Source organism: Tachypleus tridentatus, chromosome 9 (assembly GCF_004210375.1).
Source record: "Tachypleus tridentatus isolate NWPU-2018 chromosome 9, ASM421037v1, whole genome shotgun sequence".
In the NCBI taxonomy this organism is placed as follows: domain Eukaryota; kingdom Metazoa; phylum Arthropoda; class Merostomata; order Xiphosura; family Limulidae; genus Tachypleus; species Tachypleus tridentatus.
Window position 1 is genome coordinate 142,029,549 of NC_134833.1, and position 26,008 is coordinate 142,055,556.

The following is a 26,008-nucleotide window of genomic DNA, read 5'->3' on the forward strand; positions in this document are numbered from 1 at the left end:
GTTGAGCGAGATTTTTTCTTCTTATTATTAGTTGGTAAAAATTGTACTATCTCCAGTCCATGTAACAATAATTTATTTCTTCAATTACATTTGCTACTGCACTAGTTACGTTCATTTGATGCAATCTGTAGGTCTGAGTTCACAAACAAACTTTACATGTAAACTTCAAAACTACCTTTGTCCTAATATACTAGCAAAGTTTCACAGAAATTTACTGAATTAAAAACAGCCTGACAAACATACTCATTAACTCTACTTGATTAATTTTCTATCTGTAAAACAACTACTCGATCGTTCAAGCAGTGAATACTGCATTGAATCCTCAATCTCTACTCATTAACTTCTCAATCAATATTTCATTATATTTTAGTTTGCTAATTTATTGTATTTATAAACAATGTACTATTCTCGATATGAACGTAATGCGCCCTCTGACTAATATTTACATTAAAAAATATTGCTCACAACATTTTATCTCTCATCGTCCAAGACCAGCTGATGAGCCTTGATACTGGATTTCTGAAAGCCCTCTTGGAGAAGTAATTTGTGAGAGCCAAAAAATAAATCTGAAACACTATTTTTACACACTTCCTATTTTGGATGTGAAATGGAATATGGGGGAGGGAGAATTGCAATTTGTCTTTTTTGTTGTCACAAACTGTTAGCTTATTCATTTCTAATGCTTCGTCAACTTTAGGCGTTTAAAACATAATATTTAAATTAATTTCCTTACCAACATTTTGGCTCTGCTTGCTCCTGTACCAAATGGCGCTACAGACCAGTGGGTAAGATGAAAACTTGCATTTACTATAGTTTTTTCTTCTTCTCTGGCTGTGTGCTATAACCAAATTAAATGTTTTTTAGATAAAATATAAATCAATAAAATTTTATTTTTTTACAGTAAGTAATAGTTATAATTTTTAACATAGAACAAATAAAAATAAAACATTTTCTAACTCTATTTTAAACTACTTTTAGGAACATACAATTTGTTGTTACACGTACAAGCAAAGCTACACAGTTGGTTATTTATGCTGTGCTTTCCAGGTGTACTGACACCAGATTTTTACCGAAAGGGGTCTTGAGGCGTACAGCTGAGCCACTGGAGAGCATACGATATTATATAAAAGGTTATTTTAGTCATTAAGTAAAAGTTTTTATTTATCCAAATACTGAACACATATGTATGTTTATTTATTATAAATGATGTTGATGAACTTCACAAACGTAAACTACTTTTAAGTTCTTTGGAACATGCATGGCTATTTTCATCTAATATTTTGCTCCCGCAATTTTATATTGTAAATTGTCAATCTATATCGACGTGAAAGTGGCGAAATTAAATGTGTTTAAAATTTTAAAAGTAAACCGAGCATTACTTACAAACTCAATAACATGAAAACCATGCTTTATATTATTGAAAGTATTTCCTGTGAAATTATTTATTATTAATATTTATTTTTTTCAGTTAAATTGTAGAAAACATTTCTCATATTTATATAACGTATTAACATTGTAGTCATAACAAAATAAATTACGTATCCACGCAAAAATTATAATATTTCTTAAACTATATTTTCTTTAGATGTCCACAGTCAATCACTATTTATCTGTGTTGGCATAACAAATAGCCTAGCATGGTCTGATGGTTAGGGTGTTCGACTTGTAATTTTCTAACCTTCGAGTAGCTTTGCGCAAACTTCAAAATAGACAAAAAAATAACCATAAAAATATTACAATATAGAAACGAGTAAGACAAAATTGAGTTTAAGTCGCATTATTGTTATTATGCTCAAGAGACTTGTGAACTATTATTATACTCTATATCCAGACAGAATCAACTGAACTGTCCTCATATTTTAAACTACATTTAATTTTTTTGCAGTATAGTTTTCTGATAGGCTGTTAAGTTTTAGGACACTCAAAAGGGTAAAGAAGTTAATAACTATAAAAGTGTCAATTTTTGGGGGTTCCAAAAATATAGAAATTATTTACTTATCATTACGCACAGTAATTACGATTTCAACAAAAGATAAGATTTTATATATAACTATAATTTCCACAGTAATTAGCTTTAAGTATATTCGAACAGGACTATAATATATTATTCTTTTAAAAACAGAAACTTGGTATTATATTTTTTATTTCACACTAGTTTTTGTATACCTGATGACATTCATAATAACGAAATACATCATTCAAGCTACGTGAATGTACGGAATAGACACAATTTGAATTGCATTGTCATATACGTGTAATGTAATAACATGGTGTGTTTTGAAACTAAAGTTTGAAACTAGAAGAAACTGTCGAACATCTTGTTGTTATTATGTAGCAACAAATTATTTAATGACTACGAAGTTTCCGGAACACAATTAATAATATACCAGAAAGGCTGGTAAAACATGTGGAAGTAATAACACATATAACACTTACCAGGTAACGTTCAGTAGCAACACTGACTAGGATTAAATCGTCTCCCACTCTTACTTTCTCGCCCTCTGATCGTTGTTTAGATGCAGGATGGATCGTCCACCAACACGCCTCACCTACAAAAGAATTATTTATTTTCTAAATACAGCAATCGGCGTACAAAGAAAACAAGAAGATCACTTGCTCATGCTCGTAGTCGTTTGTTTTGGAGCAAGGTTATACGATGGCCTAACTTTAATGTACCCGCTGCAGAAATCAAATCCCTGATTTTAGTAATATACGCTTTCAAGCTTGTGACGTCACACTTCTACAAAATCTTTTCTGTAATACAAAGGACCCGGCATTGTAACGTATGTTTTTTATTAAGCACAAAGCTATACAAAAGGCTATCTGTGCTCTGCCCACCACAGACATCGAAACCCGGTTTTTAGCAGTACAAGTCCACAGACATACCCTTGTGCCATTGGGGAGACGACTTGGTAACAAACGTACTGCCAGGTATTATAGAACAGTCAATCTCTTTGAAAAATTCATTCGGTACAACAAATATCGTCGTGCGCACTTTATTCTAATCGAATAAGCTTTTCTAGATGGACAAATAACAATAACAAATCATTTCTGTTATCCTCCTGAATATGTATGATATTAATAAGAAACAGATTTTTAACACATTTTATTTTATCTATTTTGTTTCTTGCTAATAACAGCCGAGTTTGTTTTTTTTATTTTAGCGCAAAGCCGTAGGGACATAACCTTGAATTTTAGCTTTATAAACCCTTAAGCTTGCAGTTGAACTAAAAGGGAACTGCTGGTAATAAACCTTCACAACAGGTGAATATACTTACCGAAAAAACTGTAAACAAATATAAATATATGACAACAGCAAAAGTAATAAGAGTTTACCCTTTAGATTATTAAATAAATTCAGTTATCACTTCCACGTCTTTTTCCAGCATCTCTATTCTATTCTGCACACGTGTGAACAGGGGTTCAGTATAGGTGGTGACAGGTGTTTCTATCGAAGCCTATTCTTCCAATACAAAGTTAAAACTGTAAAGTGATGAACCGTAACACACTGATCCTGAGAATTTGAAAATGTAAAGAGACTGAGGCCCGGCATGGCTAGGTGGTTAAGGCACTCGATTGGTAACCTGAGGGTCGCGGGTTCGGATCCCTATCGCTTCAAACATACTCGCCCTTTCAGCCGTGGGGGCGTTACAATGCAACGGTCAATTCCACTATTAGTTGGTAAAAAAGTAGCCCAAGAGTTGGCGGTGGGCGGTGATGACTAGCTGTCTTCCCTCTAGTCTTACACTGCTAAATAAGGGACGGCTAGTGCAGATATCCCTCGTGTAGGTTTGCGCGAAATTCAAAACAGTCAAATAAACAAACAAACCAAAGCCACTGTTCCAATTCCGACTATCTACATGGGAAAAAAGAATAATTTTAAGCCTTGTCTTTGGGTGGAAGCCCGGTTAAATTTATGGTTCGATCTTACTATCAAGGAAATGTCATTCCCCCCTCTCCTACATTTGACAAAAATATTGTGATGTAAACTTAACATCGCAGATAAACTAAATATTTTTAGTATTTTTTTATTAAAACCATCAAATTTGTGTTTGCGAATAATCATGCGTAGCATTTATTTTTTGGTCCGTCGATTATCGCCTCCCAGCGGCACAGCGGTATTTCTGTGGACTGACACCGCTAAAAACGTGTTTCAATACCCGTGGTGGGCAGAGCACACATACCCCATTGTGTAGCTTTGTGCTCAATTCTAAACTAACACACTGTTGATTTACAATGTATGTCTGCTACATACACATTTTGCCCCATCCCCTAAAATATTTCTGTGGGCGTCCATAACTCTTTCACGTGTTGATGTATGCTTTAGGTCGCTAATTAACGAGGGCGTAAAGGAGGGAGGGGCTCAAATAGTTCACGTGAACTTTCTTTTTCGTCCCTAATTTTCTTCATTCGTAATACATTAATGCCATACATCCGGGGCCAGATGAGTACAGAAGAGGTTAAGAAACTGCATTTTCGTGCTACCTATGTAACCTATATCTTAGTTTAATCAAAAACTAATTCAATCAACATCGCGAACTTTGTGTTGGAGTCGGGACAATCAGATACTGATTCTCTGTTACACAGATAGATGGCTTGTGTTGCGCGCAGTTTTCACCAAATTTTACAGTACGTTTACTTCTAGAGAAACACTGAGGCGAAATTGAAATAGCATAAAAATAGTTTTTCCACTGTGTTTAAAGACAGGTAGTTTCTGAAGTTTCAGTGGCAATAAGTAGTATCAATGATTTTGTTGTTTTTACTTGTCTAAAGTAATAGTGGTCTTAAAAACCATTTTTGAAATTTTAAGTTGGAACCAGGTGTGTTTATTTTGATATTTAACAAATGTAATTGTAGTAACAACGACTCCTTTTCTCATTGCGTCACTAATTCCACCAGTTTTGTACTGATCTACCAAGGTATACGCTTTACTGAATAAATACTCTATAATTAACCTACAAAAATTCTACTATCCTGATGTGCATTGCAAATGTAATATACGATATACTTTCTGGACGAGACCACTCTGGATGCCAACTCGTCAAGTTAGAAATTCTATGGCCACAAGCTGAATTAACCCAGATGATTAATGCTACAAAAAAGATAATATAATTGACGGTCTAAAGGATAGACCGCCTAGGTCTATAGCGACATATTGCAGTGGGCGGCAAATTGGAGATCAGGAGGAGATGGAAGAAGAAGTGGTTGAGGAAAAAAATACCCTTAACATAAAGAAAGGCACACACGGAATAACCCCTTGTAGAATATATATATATATATATATATTAGAAAATAACGTAGTAACTTTAATGAAATTTTAAAGTATCAAATGAAACATTTTAATCATTTGTAATGCTGACAATTAGCACATACAGTCAGACTTAAAGTAGAACTACAGAAAATAAACCATGTATGTGTGTGTGTGTGTGATTGTTTGCTTATATCTAAAAATTATCTTTGACCGGCCTTGGATGAAACAGAAGAAGCGGAAATGAAATAAAAATAATTTCCATCTTCAGTTACATATATATCGAGTTCTAACCGTAAAATAGTTTAAATACTCAGTTTTATTGGCGATAGAAAATACTTTCACAGAGTTTAAAAAATGTGCCTATGATGCATATAATTCTCTAAACCACCTTATCATTGTGCCCCATTGTGACTAATATACCCATAATAGTCTCGTACGTTCTGTTTTTTCACTAGATGCCCTTGTATTAGTTTAATCATACTTAGGTAATAAGAATAACTTTTGTTTGTATTAAAGCACAAAGCTGAACAAGGTGCTATATCTGCCGCGTCCACTACGCATATCGAAATTGGTTTTGTAAGTCCACAGACATGCCACTGGGCCATTGTAGGTGGCGTAATATGTTTGTTTGTTTTGGAATTTCGCACAAAGCTACTCGAGGGCCATCTGTGCTAGCCGTCCCTAATTTAGCAGTGTAAGACTAGAGGGAAGGCAGCTAGTCATCACCACCCACCGCCAACTCTTGGGCTACTCTTTTTACCAACGAATAGTGGGATTGACCGTCACATTATACACCCCCACGGCTGGGAGGGCGAGCATGTTTAGCGCGACGCGGGCGCGAACCCGCGACCCTCGGATTACGAGTCGCACGCCTTACGCGCTAGGCCATGCCGGGCAGGCGTAATATGAACAACTAGAAAAGATTAGGTAAAATAAGCTCAAGTTAGGACTAACATTGTGTTCTAAATTATTATTGTAGAGCATCACCACCATTTGAACAATAGTTTATAACAGATAACATATATACCACTCGTCAATGAGGTAAGAATTATCACACACATCACCCCGAAATACACAAAAAAAAAGAAAACTTACTTACGTCCGTTAAACAAAGTTTTGACATTTTTAAACATAAAATACTGTTGTTGTTTTTCTGAAATGCGAAATCACACTCGAAACTAAAGAGTTTTTACTAATTAACTTTAAAATCATAAGTCTTTTTAATCTATAAGTTAAGCCCAGTATCGGTAATGCACAGAGCTGGCCTAGTGATGTTATCCTAACCTGATCTAGTCTGACTAATTTATAGGCCAGGCTTGAAATGTTATCATAACCATACCAGTAATTATCAAAAAATTCAGTTTAACTAATGTACAAACCAGTCTTAGGGGTGTTATCTTAACCAGATTAGAAGTTATAAAAAAATATCAGTCTGACTAATGTACAGACACCAGGTTTAAGGATGTTACCCTGACCAGATCGGTAGTTATCAAAAAAGACCAGTCTGACTAATGTATAGATCAGGTTTAAGGATGTTACCCTAACCAGATCACTAGCAGGGATTTTCCCTAGTGTACAGTTGATCACAAATTGTACATCTGTACAAATATTTGTACAGTTGAAAATTCACCTGTATAAGTACGTTAAAGTGATAAATATTAAAAAAACACATTTAAGATCATAAAATTCCATTCGAGTTATTTACTAGAATTTATTTGGATCATTCGTTACTAGGCCTATATATATATATACACACACACACATACTGTAACTTAAAAACGCCAAAACAAAAATAAATTATACCAAAAACACTGCATTAATTGAAAAGATCCCAGGATGCAAACTAAAATGTGGGATCATAAAATGCATCCTAGATTTTGGAGGTGGCTGCGAAAGTAGAACCCACACTGCGGTGGGGATACACCGTCTATCAGTCTTAACCTCCATTCGCCAGTTTCACATAAGAAATAAAAGAGTAGCAATAAATATTAGGAGTGCGAGATGCGGATGCTTAAGCCCACAACATCCCACATCTATAATCACCCTTCACTGCCTGCAGACAGTTGTGGGAAGGTGACTACTCTCTAGAGTAAAGAAGAAAAATGAATTGAAATAAATATAAGAATACGAATATATATATATACATAGGTGCAATAAGGCATTATGTATTAACAAAATAATGAAGTTAAAATATAACTTTGTAGTTGAAAAAAAAAAATCCTTAGGAAAAGCTCTGGCCAGTAGTTATCAAAAAGTACAGTTTGACTGGCATAAAAAAAACCGGTTTAAATGTGTGCGTGTGTTGTTATAACAAAGCCACAATTGGCTATCTGCTTTGTTTGCTAAGTGGAGTTGAACCCCTAATTTTAGCATTCTAAATCCGAAGACTAACCGCTGCCCCCTCCCCCCATAAAGACATTTAGGGGACGTTCTAACAGACTTATTAGTTATCAAAAAGACTAGAGTCTGGCTAGGTCGATAGTTTTTAGAAAGATCCATCTTGCTAATGTATAAAGACCAACCAAAGACGTGTTATCCTGATAAGAATTGGTGAATCAATGTAACTAAACCATTACCAACGTTGATTTTTCTTACGTGTTGATTTATTACATCAAACATTCATTGTCCGTTTCTTAAAAACAATTAGGTTTAATAACTAAGGTTAATTTTTTTAGTGTCTAATTTCTAGATAGTTTACTTTCCATCAGAGGATCTTGATAATTGCAAATAAACGACTCTGATCTTTACTTTTTTTAAACTCGAAAATATTTCATATCAAAGACAATTCGAAGCCACTCGCTGCGTATTGAACTTTAACCAAAGATCTAAATCAGGAATATGATGGTACTGCTGATAAAAAACTTTTGCCATAATATGCAGTACCATCCAGCCCCCGATAGTTCTACGAACTTGTAACGTTAAGATCCAAGGTTCGATTACCCGCGGTGGACACAATGCAAATAGCCCATTGCGTAGCTTTGCACTAAGAAAACGCCAACAATAACTAGTTTCAAAACGAAAAAGTTGTCAAAATAAAAGAAGCTCTGTGGATCAAAAAATTCAAACCCAAAATTGAACTTAAACTCATGATTGATAGAAATTCTTCTTTAGAGTCTTAAAAGTATAAATGAACACCAGTTCATTTAATTAATTAATTAAGACAAATTAATAAAATATAAAAAATATGTAAAGCAATAACTTCCGTTCTTCTTGGTATAAAGGGCCCGGCATGGCTAGGTCGTTAAGGCACTAAACTAAGGTTCAAATCCCCGTCACACCAAGCATGCTCGCCTTGGGGGCGTTATAATGTAACGATCAATCCCACTATTCGTTGGTAAAAGAGTAGCCCAAGAGTTGGTGGTGGGTGGTGATGACTAGCTGCCTTCCCTCTAGTCTTACACTGCTAAATTAGGGACGGCTAGCACAGATAGCCCTAGAGTAGCTTTGCGTGAAATTCAAAACAAACCAATCCCGGTATAAATACTAATAAGTTGAGAAAAGTCAACAAAGAAATAAATAAAACGTTCAAAGCCTTGAGTAAAAAAGATATTTTCTTTACACCATAAAACGTAAACCTGCCTCAATAATATATTTAAGATTATTATCGATTTTGAAAGTCATAACGCTTCCGGACTTACATTGCTCAAATCCGAGGTTTAATTCTCTGCGGCGGATAGAGCACAAAATACCTATTGAGAAGCTTGGCACTGAACAGCCACCTTTAACAGCATTATATGGTTTGTGAAAATAACCTAAAATCCATGTTATTTTAAAAAATGGGAACAATCAGTAGATGGTAAGAAGCTTAATATCTCCGATACTAAACTTACAAAATATTAACTTGAACTGATGTTTGGTTTAGCTAATCTCCAGAGGATCGGACTGTCTAACATCTCTGTCCCACTCTTTATACAAAACGTGTGTACCTGTGCCTACCTCCACGTATGTGATTTCTATGGTTTGCTATATACAACATGAAAACCTTCAATCACGTCTCTGAATACAAGTATATTACGCTAATAGAAAGCCGTTACCAAGGCAACAAGTTCGATCTTATAGACCTCTCTGTCAGCAACTTAATTCAATTTGAAAATAATGCAACAAGAAACGTACGTTGAGATTAGGTTTTAAAATTCAGTGACAACACAAAGGCAATTCAATCTTCAGGCAGAAACATGTGAATGTTGGTACAGACTGAAAACAAACTAAATATTCAGTACGGGTACCAACAATGTGGGATTCTTCTCTGGTTGAATCATGAAAACGAAAGATGGAATAGCAAACTTTAAAAACTAATTTAAAGATAAATATATTTTCCTTGCAAACAGTAAAGTCACTGAAACAATAGATATAAATGTTTCGTTATTTGTTTAGATTCTTTGTTTGTTTATAGTTAAGTACAAACCTATTAAATTGATTATCTGTGCTTTGCTCACGCGATTTTTAGCGTTGTTAAGTCCGCGAACACACCGTTGTGCCACTAGTGGTTATAGTTAGGGCGCTCGACTCGCAATCTGATGATCATGAGTTCGAATTCCCGTACACCAAACATGCTCGCCCTTTCAGTCGTGAGAGACATTATAATGTTACGGGCAACCCTACTAATCGTTGGTAAAAAAGTAGCCCAAGAGTTGGCGGTAAGTGGTGATGACTAATTGCCTTCTCTCTAGTCTTTCACTACTAAATTGAGAACGGCTAGCGCAGATAGCCCTCATGTCGCTTTGCTTGAAATTAAAAAACAAGCCACCGGAGGGGAGGAGAAGGCATTTGTTTAGAATTCTCGCGCAAAGTACATAACGGTTATCAACTGAAGGCTGTTAGTAATTTTGGGGTAAAGTAAATAGTGAACAGCAACCAGTCTCTATTGTTCGAATAGTGAGATTTGAAGTGGGGGCGTCGAAGTTATTAAGTACATAAGATATAAGTTACATTTCCTTTTTAATTATCCAAAAAGCTGCAATAACTGATTGAATATATTTCTTTCCATTCAAGTTACACAGTATGACTACTCCACAAAAGACTAAATATCACATGGAAGGGACAGAACTTCCAAATGAATATCTCCACTAAATGAACACACTCCTGCTCCAGTAACACACCCATGGCTCCAAAATGTGGAGTGGGTTTTCTGCGACAACAAGCCACAAAACATTAAACCCTTAAATTCACAGCCTCGCCACGTTAAATACCCGGCTATGTCACGTTTTGTGTTTTTTGTCATCTACTGGAAATTTCGAAAGATTTTAAAACGTCTTATTGAAAATATTACTTAAAATTAAAATAAACTGAAACCACGGTAGCTGTTATTCCAAATTATTAAATACACTAATTGGGTGAACAAATTTAATTACTGGTAAGCGATATTAGTATCGATTAAACAATAAAATGTGTGCTAAAGCTAGTTGTTATGTTTTCTGTACACCTATACAAGCTCCAAAAAACAAATTATGTGTCATCAGTTAGACTTAATCGGTACGAACAACAGTTTTTACAAGAACAATAAAAGTAAGGTTTCACATCTTGCTGAATAATCATTAGCGGAAAACGAGAAAAGATTTTGTTTCTTTGTGTTTTTTTATTTATTTTCGCGCAAAGCTATACGAGGGCTATCTGCGCTAGCCGTCCCTAATTTAGCAGTGTAAGACTAGAGGGAAGGCAGCTAGTCATCACCACTACCCACTGCTAACTCTCGGACTACTCTTTTACCAACGAATAGTGGGATTTATCGTAACGTTATAATGCCCCAACCTATGAAAGGGCAAGCATGTTTGGTGCGACAGGGATTCGAACCCGCGACCCTCAGATGACGAGTCAAATGCCGGGCCTAGCGAAAAGATATATGAGGTAAATGTTGTGAGTTCGAAATTAAATAAATGTTGCATTTAAGTTTGTTTTCAATTTAAACGTCTTAAATACACAACAGCTTTGGAAAAGAAAGAGTCTAACAGCAGTGCTCTGAATCACTTATTTTATGTATTTTTTTCTGCTGAGAAGGAAATACGAAAATACAGACTCTTTCTTACTTTAACCCTAGAATGTTAAATTAACAGGCACTCCCGAAACAAAATGAAAGAAATGGTAGAAACCTGCAGAAACAAATTCTTATGTGAGAACTTTAGGACTCCCTCGCTATGATAAACAAAAGGAAAATATTATATTAGTTTCTGCCAAACAAATTAAATAAATAAATACACACAAAATCTCTGTAAATCCACGTAAAATCTGTATCAGATCTCTGTAACTCGTATATAAAATTCATGTAATTATGTTCACCGAAGCGTAAACACGTTATTAAATACGTTAATGAGCCCAGAAGTTCGTGACTAAAGAAAGCATTGACTGGTACTCGTTACATCAAGCAGTAAAAATTAAGGGCAGGTGCACTTGGGACTATTACTTAATACAATGACAATAATACCTCAGCTTCATAATTAAAAACCATTTTATTGTTACTCTAAGAGAACTAGACAAGAAGGTGATTAACAATCCTTACACAGATCGTTTATTAGTTACGGAAAAGGAAAGTTGGAAAGTTGCTTGACTGCCGCTGTGTTCGAAAAGGGTGCTACTGTCATATACAAAACGATTATGTTTATCTCTGGTAATTTCACAAAATAACGATATACGAAACAATTACGTATATCTTTGAATAAATGTCGCTATATAGTGTTATATGAAAAAATTATACATAACTCTGCAGTAGTGTTGCCATAAAGTGATATATAAAGCATTACATATATGTTTGTGTGTTTCTTATAGCAAAGCCACATACAGCTATCTGCTCAGCCCACCGAGGAGAATCGAACCCCTGATTTTAGCGTTGTAAGTCCGGAGACATACCGCTGTACTAGCAGGGTACAGCATTACATATAACTCTAGTGTAGTATCACCATACAGCAATATATATATATATAAATTTCGCATAAGTCTGGAGTACTTTCACGATTCTGTGATATATATATGAGACGATTACATACGATTAAGATTACGCTTAACTTTGAGGTATACAAATCAAAACTTAGCCCTTACCTTGAGAATGTTCTTGCAAACCCACATCAAAAGCTAGTTTGTCGTTAGATGAACTCGTAGAGAGACAAGCAAGGTACTGTAACACGACAAAATTAACAGTTTGTAATTTATCGTCAATAATAATTACTAAAACAGCGATGAAATAACTCATAAGACATTCTTATTATTCTTATTCTAGAGTTACACAATATATATATACACATACACACATGTGCACCATCCGGTCCTTCTGTTGTAATACGAGGGATATTCAAAAAATACGCGGACTGACGTCATAAAACAAAATGTACTTTATTTAGAAGTTACAGGTCTGGGACCCCTTCAAAGTACTCTCCTCCCCAACGTACACACTTATCCCAACGGTGTTTCCACTTGTTGAAACAGTCCTGGTACGCTTCTTTTGTAATGTCCTCCAGCTCCTTCGTCGCATTTGCCTTAATCTCGGGAATCGTCCCAAATCTTCTTTCTTTCAAGGGTCTTTTGAGTTTGGGGAACAAGAAAAAATCGCAATGAGCAAGGTCAGGTGAGTAGGGGGGGGGAGAACAGTGATCGAGTGTTTGGCCAAAAACTCACGAGTTCTGAGGCACAAATTTCGCAGCAACGCGGTGCATCTTCAATTTTTCGGTCAAAATCTCGTAACAAGATCCAACTGATATCCCACACTCTTCAGCAAGCTCCCTGACAGTCAGACGTCGATTTGCCCGCACCAGGGTGTTGATTTTGTCGACGTGTGGGTCGTCAGTTGACGTGGAAGGACGTCCAGGACGCTCATCATCTTCAATGGACTGTCGACCATCCTTAAAACGTTCATGCCACTTGAAACATGCCGTACGATTCATAGCAACATCACCGTAAGCCGTGTTAAGCATAGCAAAAGTTTCAGTCGCAGATTTTCCAAGTTTAACAAAATTTCACAGCAAGTCGTTGCTCCTTCAAGTCATTTATTCTGAAATCCGCCAAACGAAAAAATCGCACTTCACTTAAAACCGCGTAGCTAATACACAAATGAAGATATCTGCAATCGGGAAATGGCGTCGTAATCAGCTGATCTGTGCGAACCCAGCGACACCAAGCGGATTCCCCTGGAACCAACTGGAGCCGCGAAATTCAAACAGTCCGAGTATTATTTTAACAGACATCAATACACATCAATATCCAGGGTGCTCTTGCTTCCAAGAAACATGAGATTGAAGATACAACAAGCTCCATAAAACCTGATGTAATCATAATTAGTGAAACTCTTCTGTATAACTACCATAGATTTAAATTAAACGGCTACTCTACTATTAGACATGACAGGAAGGATAATAGAGATCCAAACAGAGGTCTTTTATTATTGTATAAGACTGAACTTATAGTTCAGGAACTTACTATCCCTTCCACTAATGAATCTATAGTTATTAATGTAAAAACGCAAAATCAGACAGACGTTACTGTGGCGGGCATCTACTGCTCGCCTAGTACAGTGTTAGATGTAAATCTACTGAATATATTGTATAATAGCAACTGTAATCTTATTATTATCGGCGACCTAAACAGTAAACATATAGCATTCAACTGTCGTTGCTCAAACGCAAATGGCAAATTACTTTATCAATTTCTGGACGAATCAAACATGACTTTATTAAACGATGCAACACCGACACATATCTCGTACGCACATGGCACCAGTGAAATACTGGACCTATGCCTGTGTTCGTCAAATATGAGTCGCAAATTCGTAAATTTTCATGTTGGTCACGATATAGATAGTGATCACCTTCCAGTTTGGTGTATCTTCAATCTCACCCCCCACTTAAATAAAACCATAGTGAGAGACCAACTGAACTACAAAAGCTAATTGGCCAGTTTTCCAAACTATATTAAATGAAACCTTACCTCCAGAAGCACTACATATTGCCGCGGACGCATCAGATATAGATGCATACTGTCATATCATCTCTGAGTGTCTAAAACATGCAGCCAACAGTTCGATACCGAAACAAAAACACTTCACAACAACTCATTCATGGCAACCACATAAAGATATAATACACTTAATTAAAAACAGACGTATACTCCGCAGACAGTACATTCAAAATCGCAACCCCACACTTAAAACTCAGATAAACACAATAAGAAATAAAATACGAAACTTAATCAGACAACAGAAACAAGAAAACTGGGACACCTTCTGTTCCGATCTAAATCATAAAACTGATCCTAAACAATTCTGGACACATTTGAAAAGATTTACAAACACAGGAACAACAAACACAGTATATCCACCACTGGAACTGGATGGAGAAACAGCATACACTAACACAGAAAAAGCCGAGATATTTAAAAACACCTAGAAAACACGTTCAAAACACATCATGAACCAGACATGAACAGATACTTTTATAATACAGTCACAAACTTTATTGACCAAAACAGAAGCATTTTACACCTAAATTTCCAGTCAACAATATTACACACCAAGAAAAACAAAAGACTGGAGCACTCATCAACTGGTAAAACATATCACTATTACAGAAGTAGTAACTGCTATTAAAAACACAAAAACAAAGCTCCTGGAGAAGATGGTATTCAAGCTATCCTCCTAAAACAAGGCACTCAGAGATTATATGAACACCTAACAGCGTTATTTAATCTCTCACTATCAGCTGGATATATCCCCGTTTCTTGGAAGGAAGCAATAATATTAATGTTCCAGAAAGAAGGAAAGTCAGCGAATAAACCAAACAACTACCGCCCGATTAGCTTAACCAGTTGTATTGGCAAAGTATTAGAGAGGATAATTAGTAATCGTCTGTCAGTTTACTTAGAAGAAAATTCAAAATTACCAGAAATTCAAAACGGTTTTCGAAAAACCGCCAAACTACAGACCACCTGATTCGACTTACAGAATCAATTACCGACAGCTTCAACAAAAAGAATGCACTGTAGCTTGCTTTCTCGACATTGAGAAAGCATTTGACACAGTGTGGCATAACGGCTTAAGACATAGATTGCTTGAAATGGCATTACCCCAGGAAACTATTCGCTGGCTGTCCAACTTCCTGGATAACAGAATGTGTAAAGTAAATGTAAATGGGGCCCACTCAGGGTCCTTTTCACCCGAAGCAGGAGTCCCGCAGGGAGGGGTTGTTAGCCCTATATTATTTATCATGTACGTGAGTAATATGCCTCTGTCGGACCTAAATTTAGGTTATGCATCACAGTTCGCTGACGATGTAGCAGTCTGGAAAAGTGCCCCACTCCGTCAATAGCAGCAACGAACCTACAACCAGTCCTAAATAACATCGAAGAATACTGCCAGAAATACAGAATCAAAGTTAATATTCCAAAAACCCAAGTCATAGTATTCAGCAGACTGAATAAGCTGAAAAAAGATCCACCAAAACTCTATATGAATGGATCACTTTTACTGACTGCTACTTCTGCTAAATTTCTAGGTCTAACCTATGACTCAAAATTAACGTGGCTACCACATATTAAAATGTACTGATACGAATCTGGAAAAGAGCAAACTATGCAAGAAGTCTTTCAGGTAAAATCAAGGAACATCACCAGACAACATACTTAAAATCTACAAAACGTACATTAGACCAACAATAGAATATGCATCACCTGCCTGGATTAACATAGCACCCACACATGTACAGAAACTTCAACGTATACAAAATTCTGTACTAACTTCAGCATACAAAGTACCACGTAGCACCTCAACCACATTCATGCACAAGTATGCAAACATAGATACAATAGCTGAAAGACTCTTGCATAATTCTCTAAAATATTTCAATAAGAATTGGCACAAAAATGACTTAATGTGTGATCTCGACAGATATCACGTACATGATGTAAATGGTACTAAATACCTCTCCCCTTTTAACATATATTTAAGAAATGTAACACAAGCTGGCCACTATGCACTAGACACTTAGTCCTTGTTTCTTTTATTTTTTATAATTATTATTTTCTTTTTTAATCATTATTATTATTTTTATTTTCTTCTCTTTTTGAATTATTATTCAAGTATTGAATAATAATAATTATTATTACTTTCTTTTCTGTGTGTTTGTGTTACTACAAGTAGTAGTAGCATTCTCTCAATCGAGAAAAAGGAGAAAAAATACAAAAAAAAAAATATATATATATATATGAAAATACAAAAAAAAAAAAAAAATTAAATGGAGAAAAAAAAAACAAAAAACTCCTTGTTCGTCCATGCATGGACTGAGCCCTGAAATGGACCTGAGTATGATGTTATACTTTTACTCTGGCCCAAAGCTTTAAAAAAAAAAAAAAAAAAAAAAAACCCTAAAGACAGACGCTATAATCGTTCGGGAGGGAGGAAGAGGTCAAATGTACCTGACCCTCCTGGGTATTTAACAACATCAATACCCAAATACCCACACAGTCAAACACAGACCTCGAAATACACACACATGTACATATGCTACTTGTTTTTTTTTTCAGTGATATACGTATGTTACCCTACTCGTATACCGTAATGTGTACATATTATCTTATTTGCTTATATTAATACATATATAACATCAGAGACCTGTAAAACATTTACGGTTAATTCGAAGTAATATTTAAATTGGAACAATACTTCTTTAAGTAAAATACTCGTAGAATAACACAAAATAATTCTAATCGCTGACACTAAGAGTGTATTTTCTTATAGCAAAGCCACATCGGGCTATCTGCTGAATCCACCGAGGGGAATCGAACCATTGATTTTAGCGCTGTAAATCCGTAGAGTTACCGTTGTACTATCGGAGGACACGCTGACACCAAAATCTTTAAATATCCTTGTCTCAGGCTTAACATTAACTACGGTTTTATTAAATACGACCTATATTCGATAAAAAGATTAATTAATACTCTAAGTTGTGTACATACTTTGCTTTAGTTTAGTTAGGGCGTTAAACTTTACCGTACTTAATACTATCAGTAAATAAGTTATTCTAAGACCTAACGTTAAACATTTTTAAAAACTTTGATAATTTTTAATGTGTTGTTGTACAAAATGTCTTCTAAAACATATTTATATCCGCCTTTTGTTTACCTCTGTTAAAATGAAATTCGCGCACATGCGCACTTAGATAATAAAGTGTGCGCGTGCATTTTAAGGACCAACAAAAAGTGGGTATTATTATAATAGTTATACACGTCACTCAGTTCGTATACAATAATATATATATATATATATATACATAATTATATATATGTGCTACCCTGCTTCTTTACAAGAATACTTACAAATATATATATATATATATATATGCACATATAACCTGTTTGTCCACACTAATACAAACATATATCACGCCAATAGTAATGAGCGCGACACTCACCATGTTGCTGTTTTGGTGTCGTAAAAGTACAGCATGACCGTACAGCAGTGTCCTGTGACCCGATTGTGTTCCTTTACCCTACAAAAATAAAAATCTGGATTATTTGAAAAGTTATGTTGTATTCTACACTTCAAAATTAGTCTCATTAATTAAGTTGCATTACGATTGTAATTTTTGATTTAGGTCTAATCAAAAGTTCTTAAGGTGGCCGAACTTTACGAAATATTATTGGAATTACGACCGAAAGCATCAATAAATCACAACATTCTAATCATTATACATTTTTGTTTTATAACTTTAGATAATCCAACTAAAAACAGTGTAATAAATGAACTCCATTTCTTAAAAATTTAAGTTCTATTATTTGTAGATAGCTGGCTCCTATCGGAAGTTACTAATAATACATAATTGTATTCTCGAAAACTAGCAAACGTTAACGAGACTGTTATATATATACGCATATAAGAACAGGTCAGGGCTAAGAAACATCACGCTATGATTAAACAATTATTATGTTATATAAATACCTTCTGTCTAGCTAATATCTACCATTTATGTCTAATTGAGTGTCTCGTTGTATTTATTTTTCACCGATTTTTAGAAAGTTATAAAAATTATATATTAATTTGCAATTATTTTTCGTAGTCATGTGGTATATAAATGTGCCATCAACTTCAATGTATAGCAATGTCTTGTTGCAGTTTGTACCGGTTTAAAAAAGTACCTTACTGCTAATCTATCAATTCCTGACGAGTTCAACCTCTAATTCAGTTAGCAGCGCACTCGCTAGAGGGCCTACGTTCAATTTTATTTCCAGGAGACACAAAACGTAATTAGTACAAAAATACAAAACAAAACTGGTTGATGGAACTCGTTTGTGAGAGGGGAAGAATGAAGTAATTTAGTTTATTTTTCTTTCTTTTTTTTTTAAGTGCTTTCTTTGCAACTGTTAGTGGAGTAGCCCTCTATATCAGTTAGTAGTGCACTCGTCAGGCGTTCACGATCTCTGGAGTTCGTCCAGAAGATGTAAAAAAAATTGGGATCACAACAAACTGATTCAGCATTAGTTTAGAAGAAAAAAGTCTCAACAAAGGCTAGGTTATATTTCGAGAACCTGGAAACGAAAACAGTCTAAATAAGCTAATGTGAGGTGTTGTAGCACTAAAAAAACAAAAACAAAGAAGATAAGCAAAGGGTAAGATAGAAGTTTTGTTGTAAGTATTTCGACAGTAAGGTTTACCAACTCTATTATTTTAATATCATTTTACTGCGTTCTAAACAGCTGCATCTCTATAAATGTAATATATTTCAAGATATATTAACAGTATTCCATACTGCATGATTTTACTACTTAGGTGATGTTTGTTATTTAGCACAAAGCTAGGCAAAAGGTCAGCTGTGGTTTAGCCACCACGGGTATCTAAACCGTACGGGAGGGGAGCATACATAGGTGAAAAGATTAAAGCTCAGTCGCATTTTAAAATATTCCAAGATAGAGACCAGGGAGAAGCCTGGATTATGTTCAAATGGGATAAAGTTTGAAATTACATGTAAACTTGTTCCATAGGAGACATTTTGGTCTTAAATTAGAATAGTTAATTTTTCAGAGTGTCAATGCAAGGATAGTCAATATAAATAGGTGTGATTCATAGTTTCCTCGTGGTTACACAATTATTATTATTTGCAAAAAAGTAAGTGTACCAAGGGAAAGGTACGCCTTACCTCTATACCTATACTACAATAGAAATACATTATGATATTACGTCATGTAATCTACCTAGAAACATCATAGATGTCTAAAAAAGTGTTCTGAAGCAAGTATTATTACCTCGTTCAGAAAACACAGAAGTAGCATATAAAAATATAAAGTGTTTGATTACCTTGTCTGATGATGTAGCTGTCACCATCTCTTGAAGGGCACGCACTGACAAAGCTTGTTCAATCACAAACACACATGACGACATCTCAGGTGGGAAATTCTATCCAAAAGCAATAAGTTATTGAAGTAATACTGAAACATGCATATATTCATTATCCCAACATAGTATAGTGTCATTGGGTATATTATGCTGAGCACCTATTCACTATGTTAACTGTGAGATACATTATTGTGTCCACTTTGACAAGTCGGTATGAATTAGGTGAGTTACAAGTGTTTGTATAACACACGACGTGATGCTTGCTTTCTTTGTATGGCGTCGTTATGCACAAGGATACATAATGCGCTATCTTAGCTGTGCCCATAGAAGGGATTAAACTCTGAATTTTAGCATTATAAGCTCTCTGTGTTATCGGAGAGCCATCGGATGAGGGTGGAGGGGCAGAAAGGGCGTTATACTGCGACTAGTTTCATTTGAACACCTATTTAACTACTCATTGAATGTCTGTATGGAACTAGAAGTAACATTTTAATATTTGTTCGGTATTGGTATGGTATTAGGGTTAACTTACTTCTTACTTTCATTCTTATATTTATCTTTTATAGGAACGCAGTGTGACGTATTTCCTACATTAAATCTATGAAAGGTAGTTTATAACCTAGCGCCGAGGGGTGGTTTGTGCTTAGTCTACTGGACCGGGTGTCCTACGGTGAGTCCAAGACAATGTTTTATCTCCATGATCACTGACTCTCGATTTAAAACAAACTAACTTTTGATGTTGCATTCCTATTCATAAATAGTGAGTTTTGCCAAAATTTGGTGCTTTGTTACAAAAATTTGGCATTACCTTGATAGCCATAACATGCATACTTTGTAAACAATTATAAGACTTTTAACGCTGTAATCAAATAAAGTCGACGACCAAGATTTCTCTAATTTCAAGAAGCTTTTTTGAACGATCTTTCAATTGTGGGTAATTGTTTGTTTGAATTTCGCGAAAAGCTACACGAGCGTTATCTGCTCTAGCAGTGTAAGACTAGAGGAAAGGCAGCTAGTCGTCACCATCCACTGACAACTCTTGGACTCCTCTTTTTACTTACAAACAGTGAGATTGATCGTAACTTTATAATGCCTCCACGGCTGAAAAGGAAAGCATGTTTGGTGTGACAGGGATTCGAATCCGCACCCCACAGATTACGAGTCGAGTGCCTTAACCCACCTGGCCATGCCGGGCCGGGTTATTGCTCTACGTTTTTCTTTACATGAATTGAACATATTTTTGTTTTGTGTTCAGACTAAATTTTTTTCATTATTTTCTATTTTCGAATATTTTTTTTATTTGCAGTTTCTTGTATTTCACTGAAAAATGTGTTTAGGAATTGTTTTATTGAAATAGAACCATTTCTTCCTAATGAGACAAATTATATGCAACAAAGAACCCAATTTTTTACAACATTTTTTGATGTTTTTAATTCTCATGTTGAAAAATACAAGCAATAATTACCAAATTACCTACCTAATTATATTGTCACTTTAAAACAAACCAAAATTGCAAACAAACATTCAAGATGTCTTCAAAAAGTGATTAAAAAAATAAAAAACGGCAGACCATCTAAAAAATATTTGGGTGAGACACAATGTTTGTGTACCTCCTAGGTTTCGTTATTCGTGTCTCGTTGCCTTAAAATCGCAACCTGTACTTTGAAAATGTGGGGGCGCTAAAGGATTGATGTTTGAACTCCACTTCGACTAGAGTAATTCAAGAGTTGGCGGTATGTGATGGTAGTCGACTTTCCTGTATAATCCATCAGTTCAAAATTCGTGAAGACTATAGCAGATATCACTTATTCGTGATGGCGAGAAACCCACTTGTAGTAAAAAAATTTATTCAAAAGATGACTGACATGGGTATTGAAAACTTTATTTTAATTAAAGTTTCCGTCTTTAGAATACAGGTAGCACTAATGTAGATTTGCTCGAACATTTGAAACAAGCGTGCCTAACATAAAACGTTCTTATTTCGATGTGCTTAATTTCTCACAAATATAAGAAAATGTTTGTATATAAACTGTTATAAAAGAACTCATTCCATCAGGAAAAAAAGAGTTTTTTTAATCCAGTTTATGTACGCACGCAAACTAGCTTTTAACAATTCAGTTTATAATATTTATTCCATTTTTAACAGCCTTTATTTTTGAATTTCAATTTCGAGGACTTTGACACAATTTTACGGTGAGGTTAAGTTGTTCACCCTAATCGCTGCACGGAGTAATCCAAATCTAAAAGGACCAATAAACAATAATCCTTCTTTGCTCTGTTATCTAGTACTCTTTACCAAACACATAATGCGCTTTGTGTGTATGTGTATGGAAACTATTTTATACACAAAATAGTTCACGCTGTAAAATAAGGCATGGTTTCTCACGAGAAGAAAGATAGCACAGAATGACTGTTATTATTACTAGCTAGTATATCGGTACCCTTTATGGAAGTTATGTAAGTTCATGATTAATGAAAGGTTATCTTAGAACATGAAATGTTATTTTCTTTATACGTAATTTTTAAAAAACGCCCATAAAAACAGCAAAACACGTGAATCCAACAAAACTTCGTGCTAAATTTGGTGAAGATCTATCGACAGGGCCGAAGTACTGGTAGAAAAGAAAACAACGCAAAAACATTTATGAAAACCGCAAATTGCAAAACTGAAAATTTGTGTGTATTTCCCCATGGACCTGATGAACCTCTTTACCAATTTTGGTGAAGATCTATCCACACCCTAGGAAATATTTATATGGACGTATAACAGGCAGTACTGTTATATTTATATAGATGGCGCCAGTGCATTAGATATGCGTGTGACTTTTCATGACATTATATATGCACCTTGAGAATGGAGAAAAATAAAATTTTCCCTGACGGAAAGCTGAGACGAAACGGGAAAATTGTGACCCCTATTGCAAATATACATGCACACAGGATTAAAATTTCGCGAAGATGGGGCTGCACATCGTCTAATGAAAATGTTTTTCCAGTATCATATAAACAAGAGTTCCATTATAGTATGATGAAGTTTCGATTGCTATCTTTTGAAGATCACGCTATGACCGAGCTTGTTTAGTCATAAATACATAAAAAGGTAGGTCACGTGGGGGAAAACTGTCCACTCTTTTCAAATTATTTGAATCTTTTCCGACTAGAAATCGAAGATTTATATTCCTATAGTTTAAAGCATACGTCTTATTCACAATAAACTCACTCATAATCAATGACTGAATATATTTACACTGTAAAAACTCACCTTGTCAGCTATGTTCTCTAAGTAACAATGCCTGTTACCGAAACCCTCAGCAGCAAGGCATACCCTCTCTCCTGTGGCTGTACATTGCAGACAGACCATGTCGTCCTGGTAATGAAAGTATTTCAAATGAACACTAAAAGTTGAAAGCGGCATAATTAAATTAATCCTATACAGTTGATACTTATATGTATTATTTATATTAAAATCCTATCTTCTGTCAATAATGTAAATCAACGACAACTTGATATTTTTAAATACACATTAATGGTTTCTTATTGAATTTTACTATGTTGATGTGCATTATCACAGTTTAAAACAAGTGTGGAGATGTATTGCCATGTTTACATAACTAATTTTGATGCTACGTTTTGAAGTGATTAGAATTACACGTACAAGTCTGCAATGGTTTTACCGTCTTGAAATTTTTTACATGTTCTACAGTAATTCTTGTAAACTGAATCCTAAAATTATATCGATTTTTCTCCATCATGTACACATTTTTCAAAAACTTCAAATGTACATTTACATATGTGAATCATTTTCACTGAAATCGGGTCGCATTTTGTTGTGATTAAAATGTTAATAACTACTGGTTATAGATTTCTCTTGGCCAATCGAGGCGTGAGAACTTTATAAATCGTTCTAGAACCCAAAAATAAAAAAACATAATAATAAAAAATATTCATTGTAGTAAGCTAAATAATAATTTGATATAAGTTGTTTTTTTTCTGATTTGTAAAAAAAATCCTTATGTGACAGAAAAAAGGAGTTTGATTTTCAAAATCCACGTATCATGGAAAACCTCTTATCAAAGTCAAAATTTGTTTATGAACTTTAAATTCACAAGCCTATGTTATTAGACAAACTACATGTTTCAGAAGTCCAAATGAAGATAAAAGGTAACGGAATATTAAATGTATAAGACAACTTCAGTTTAACATCAAAACAGAAACCAAACTGGCACAGTAGTCGATTTTTTGCTTGTTTGTAGCTAAGCACAAAGTTACACAATGGACTATTTGTATTGTGTGCGTCACTGGTATCAAAATTCGATTTCTAGCATTGTAAGTCCGTAGTCTTATCGCTGTGTCACTGAGAAAGGCTGCTTCAGCGAGGTCTAATCCATGAAAGGAAATTAAAGTAGTGTAAAAAGCTAGTGTAATTGTATCAAAAGGATTGATATGGCCTGAAAGAAAGGTTCTCAAGTATCTGGTAATTAGTTCTGTATATACTTTATGAGATATTACGTTTTAACATTACAAATGCTAGTTTATATTTGGTTGTGTTTTGAATTTCATGCAAAGCCACACGAGGGCTATCTGCGCTAGTCGTCCCTAATTTAGCAGTATGAAACAAGAGGGAAGGCATTTAGTCATCACCACCCACCGCTAACTCTTGGGCTACAAACGAATAGTGGGATTGACCGTTACATTATAACACCTCCACGGCTGAAAGGACGAGCATGTTTGGTGTGACGGGGATTCGAACCTACAACCCTCAGATTACGAGTTGAGTGCCTTAACCATCTGTCCATGTCGGGCCTGTCTACATTTAAACAAGATAACTCTTCTCATTTTGTGGCCGACATAATCGTTCTGCTTACACGCACGTGCATCTATACTTTAAATCCAAAATAAAATATTGCAAACATATCACGTTGTTTCCTTTTCGGACCTGATAAACACTAAAGTTAGTGAAAAAGATGGAGGGAAAAACGCATTAAGCCAGACATAAATCATCAAATATGTTTCAAAATAAACATGGAATTATATGTGACATGAGGAATTCGAGAGTCAGTAAAGTTGGTGATATATAAAACGTAATATTCTTAACATACTAACAGGTAGTTCTCATTCTCTTCGCTCGAATTTTCCTTACTTCATTATTTTCACGTATAGAATTTGAGCTATGTTTTCTTGCAGTTATTATGTGTTAGATCGATAAATCCTCGTCTATTTGAAAAAACGTATGCGGTCACGGAAACGAGTTCATGTAGATGTAACTTTATCCAATAAAACTACACGTAAAATAAAAAATAAAGTAATCGTGCTTATAACAGTGTACAAAGTATGAAACAGTTGTGAGAATAAAGTGTATGGTAGGGTTTTATGAGTTGAAACAAAGAAACTAAAAAAAAACAAAGAATAAAGCCAAAACTAAAGGGGAAAAGTAGTTAAAAGGTATTTATAGTAGTTTATGAAACGAACCGAAACTAAATTTCTGTAAATATAAAGTTGTAATAAAAGCAAACTTAGCTGATTATGCAGAAACGTCTGAACGCGTATTTACAAAAAAGATAAGCATATGGTTTTAAACGAACTACCCATGCGTCTTTTAGACTTAAATAATCGAGAAAGCCCATAGTAATTGTTATTTTAAATTAACCACAAAGCTACTCAATGGGCTATGTGTTCTCTGCCCACCACGGGTATTGAAACCCGGTTTTTATCATTGTAAGTCCGCAGACATACCGCTGAGCCACTGGGGCTCATAGTAATTGTATTTAGTGTAATGTTATTTTTTAAGGAAATTACACACGGGTTGAGTGTTGTTTGTGTGAAATACTTTGGAAATAAAAAAAGAACCAAAGATAAAATTGCAGCCAGACGCTTGTTGCATTAAAAGGTTTGACAAATCGAAAAACAAAACAAAAACGGGTAAGGTGATTATGAAAGGAAAACCCAATATGCAATCTGGACTCCTCCGACAAAAACTTTTATAACGATATGAGATTTGTACTATTTAATCGATACATTTTCGAGTAAATTTACCTACAAAGTAAAGCAAGCATAGTACTTATATAGATCGCAAAAGTATTATAATAACATATTTCGAATATTTAGGGCAACGATAGCAGTATCACTGAAGTGGAGAATGGTGCTGCTACCTATGAGTAGGAATGTGTACAAGATTAGGAAATAGTAACTTTGTGTTTAAAAAATTTTTAAAATCACCCTTTATCAGAAACCGGAAATTTGATGCACACAGTCCTTTGATTGACTTTCAATTCATTATTTCCCAGGCCTTAGCAGGATCACTGGAAAGACTAGACACCTCATTTACAAGATAATTACCAAATTAAAAAGAGAGAGAGAGACAAACGTTCAACGCCATTGTCGGATTGACTTCCTCACGTGCTCTCGTTTTTATAAACGGGAAACAGTTTTGGTTGTAGTTCGCCACTTGTATATGT

The 26,008-nt window shown here is 34.9% G+C and overlaps 1 protein-coding gene across 1 annotated transcript; it reads right to left on the reverse strand.

The window, feature by feature from the left end:
* Positions 1-46: 46 nt before the first annotated feature.
* On the reverse strand, positions 47-22,919 carry LOC143227500 (ryanodine receptor-like). Its single transcript, XM_076458941.1, has 7 exons — positions 22,816-22,919; positions 19,515-19,613; positions 17,635-17,712; positions 12,281-12,356; positions 2,437-2,549; positions 734-838; positions 47-133 (listed from the first exon to the last, which is right to left on the reverse strand). Exons 1-7 carry the CDS (start codon positions 22,912-22,914, stop codon positions 47-49), a joined length of 657 nt encoding a protein of 218 aa, XP_076315056.1. The 5' UTR covers positions 22,915-22,919.
* Between the last annotated feature and the right edge of the window lie 3,089 nt (positions 22,920-26,008).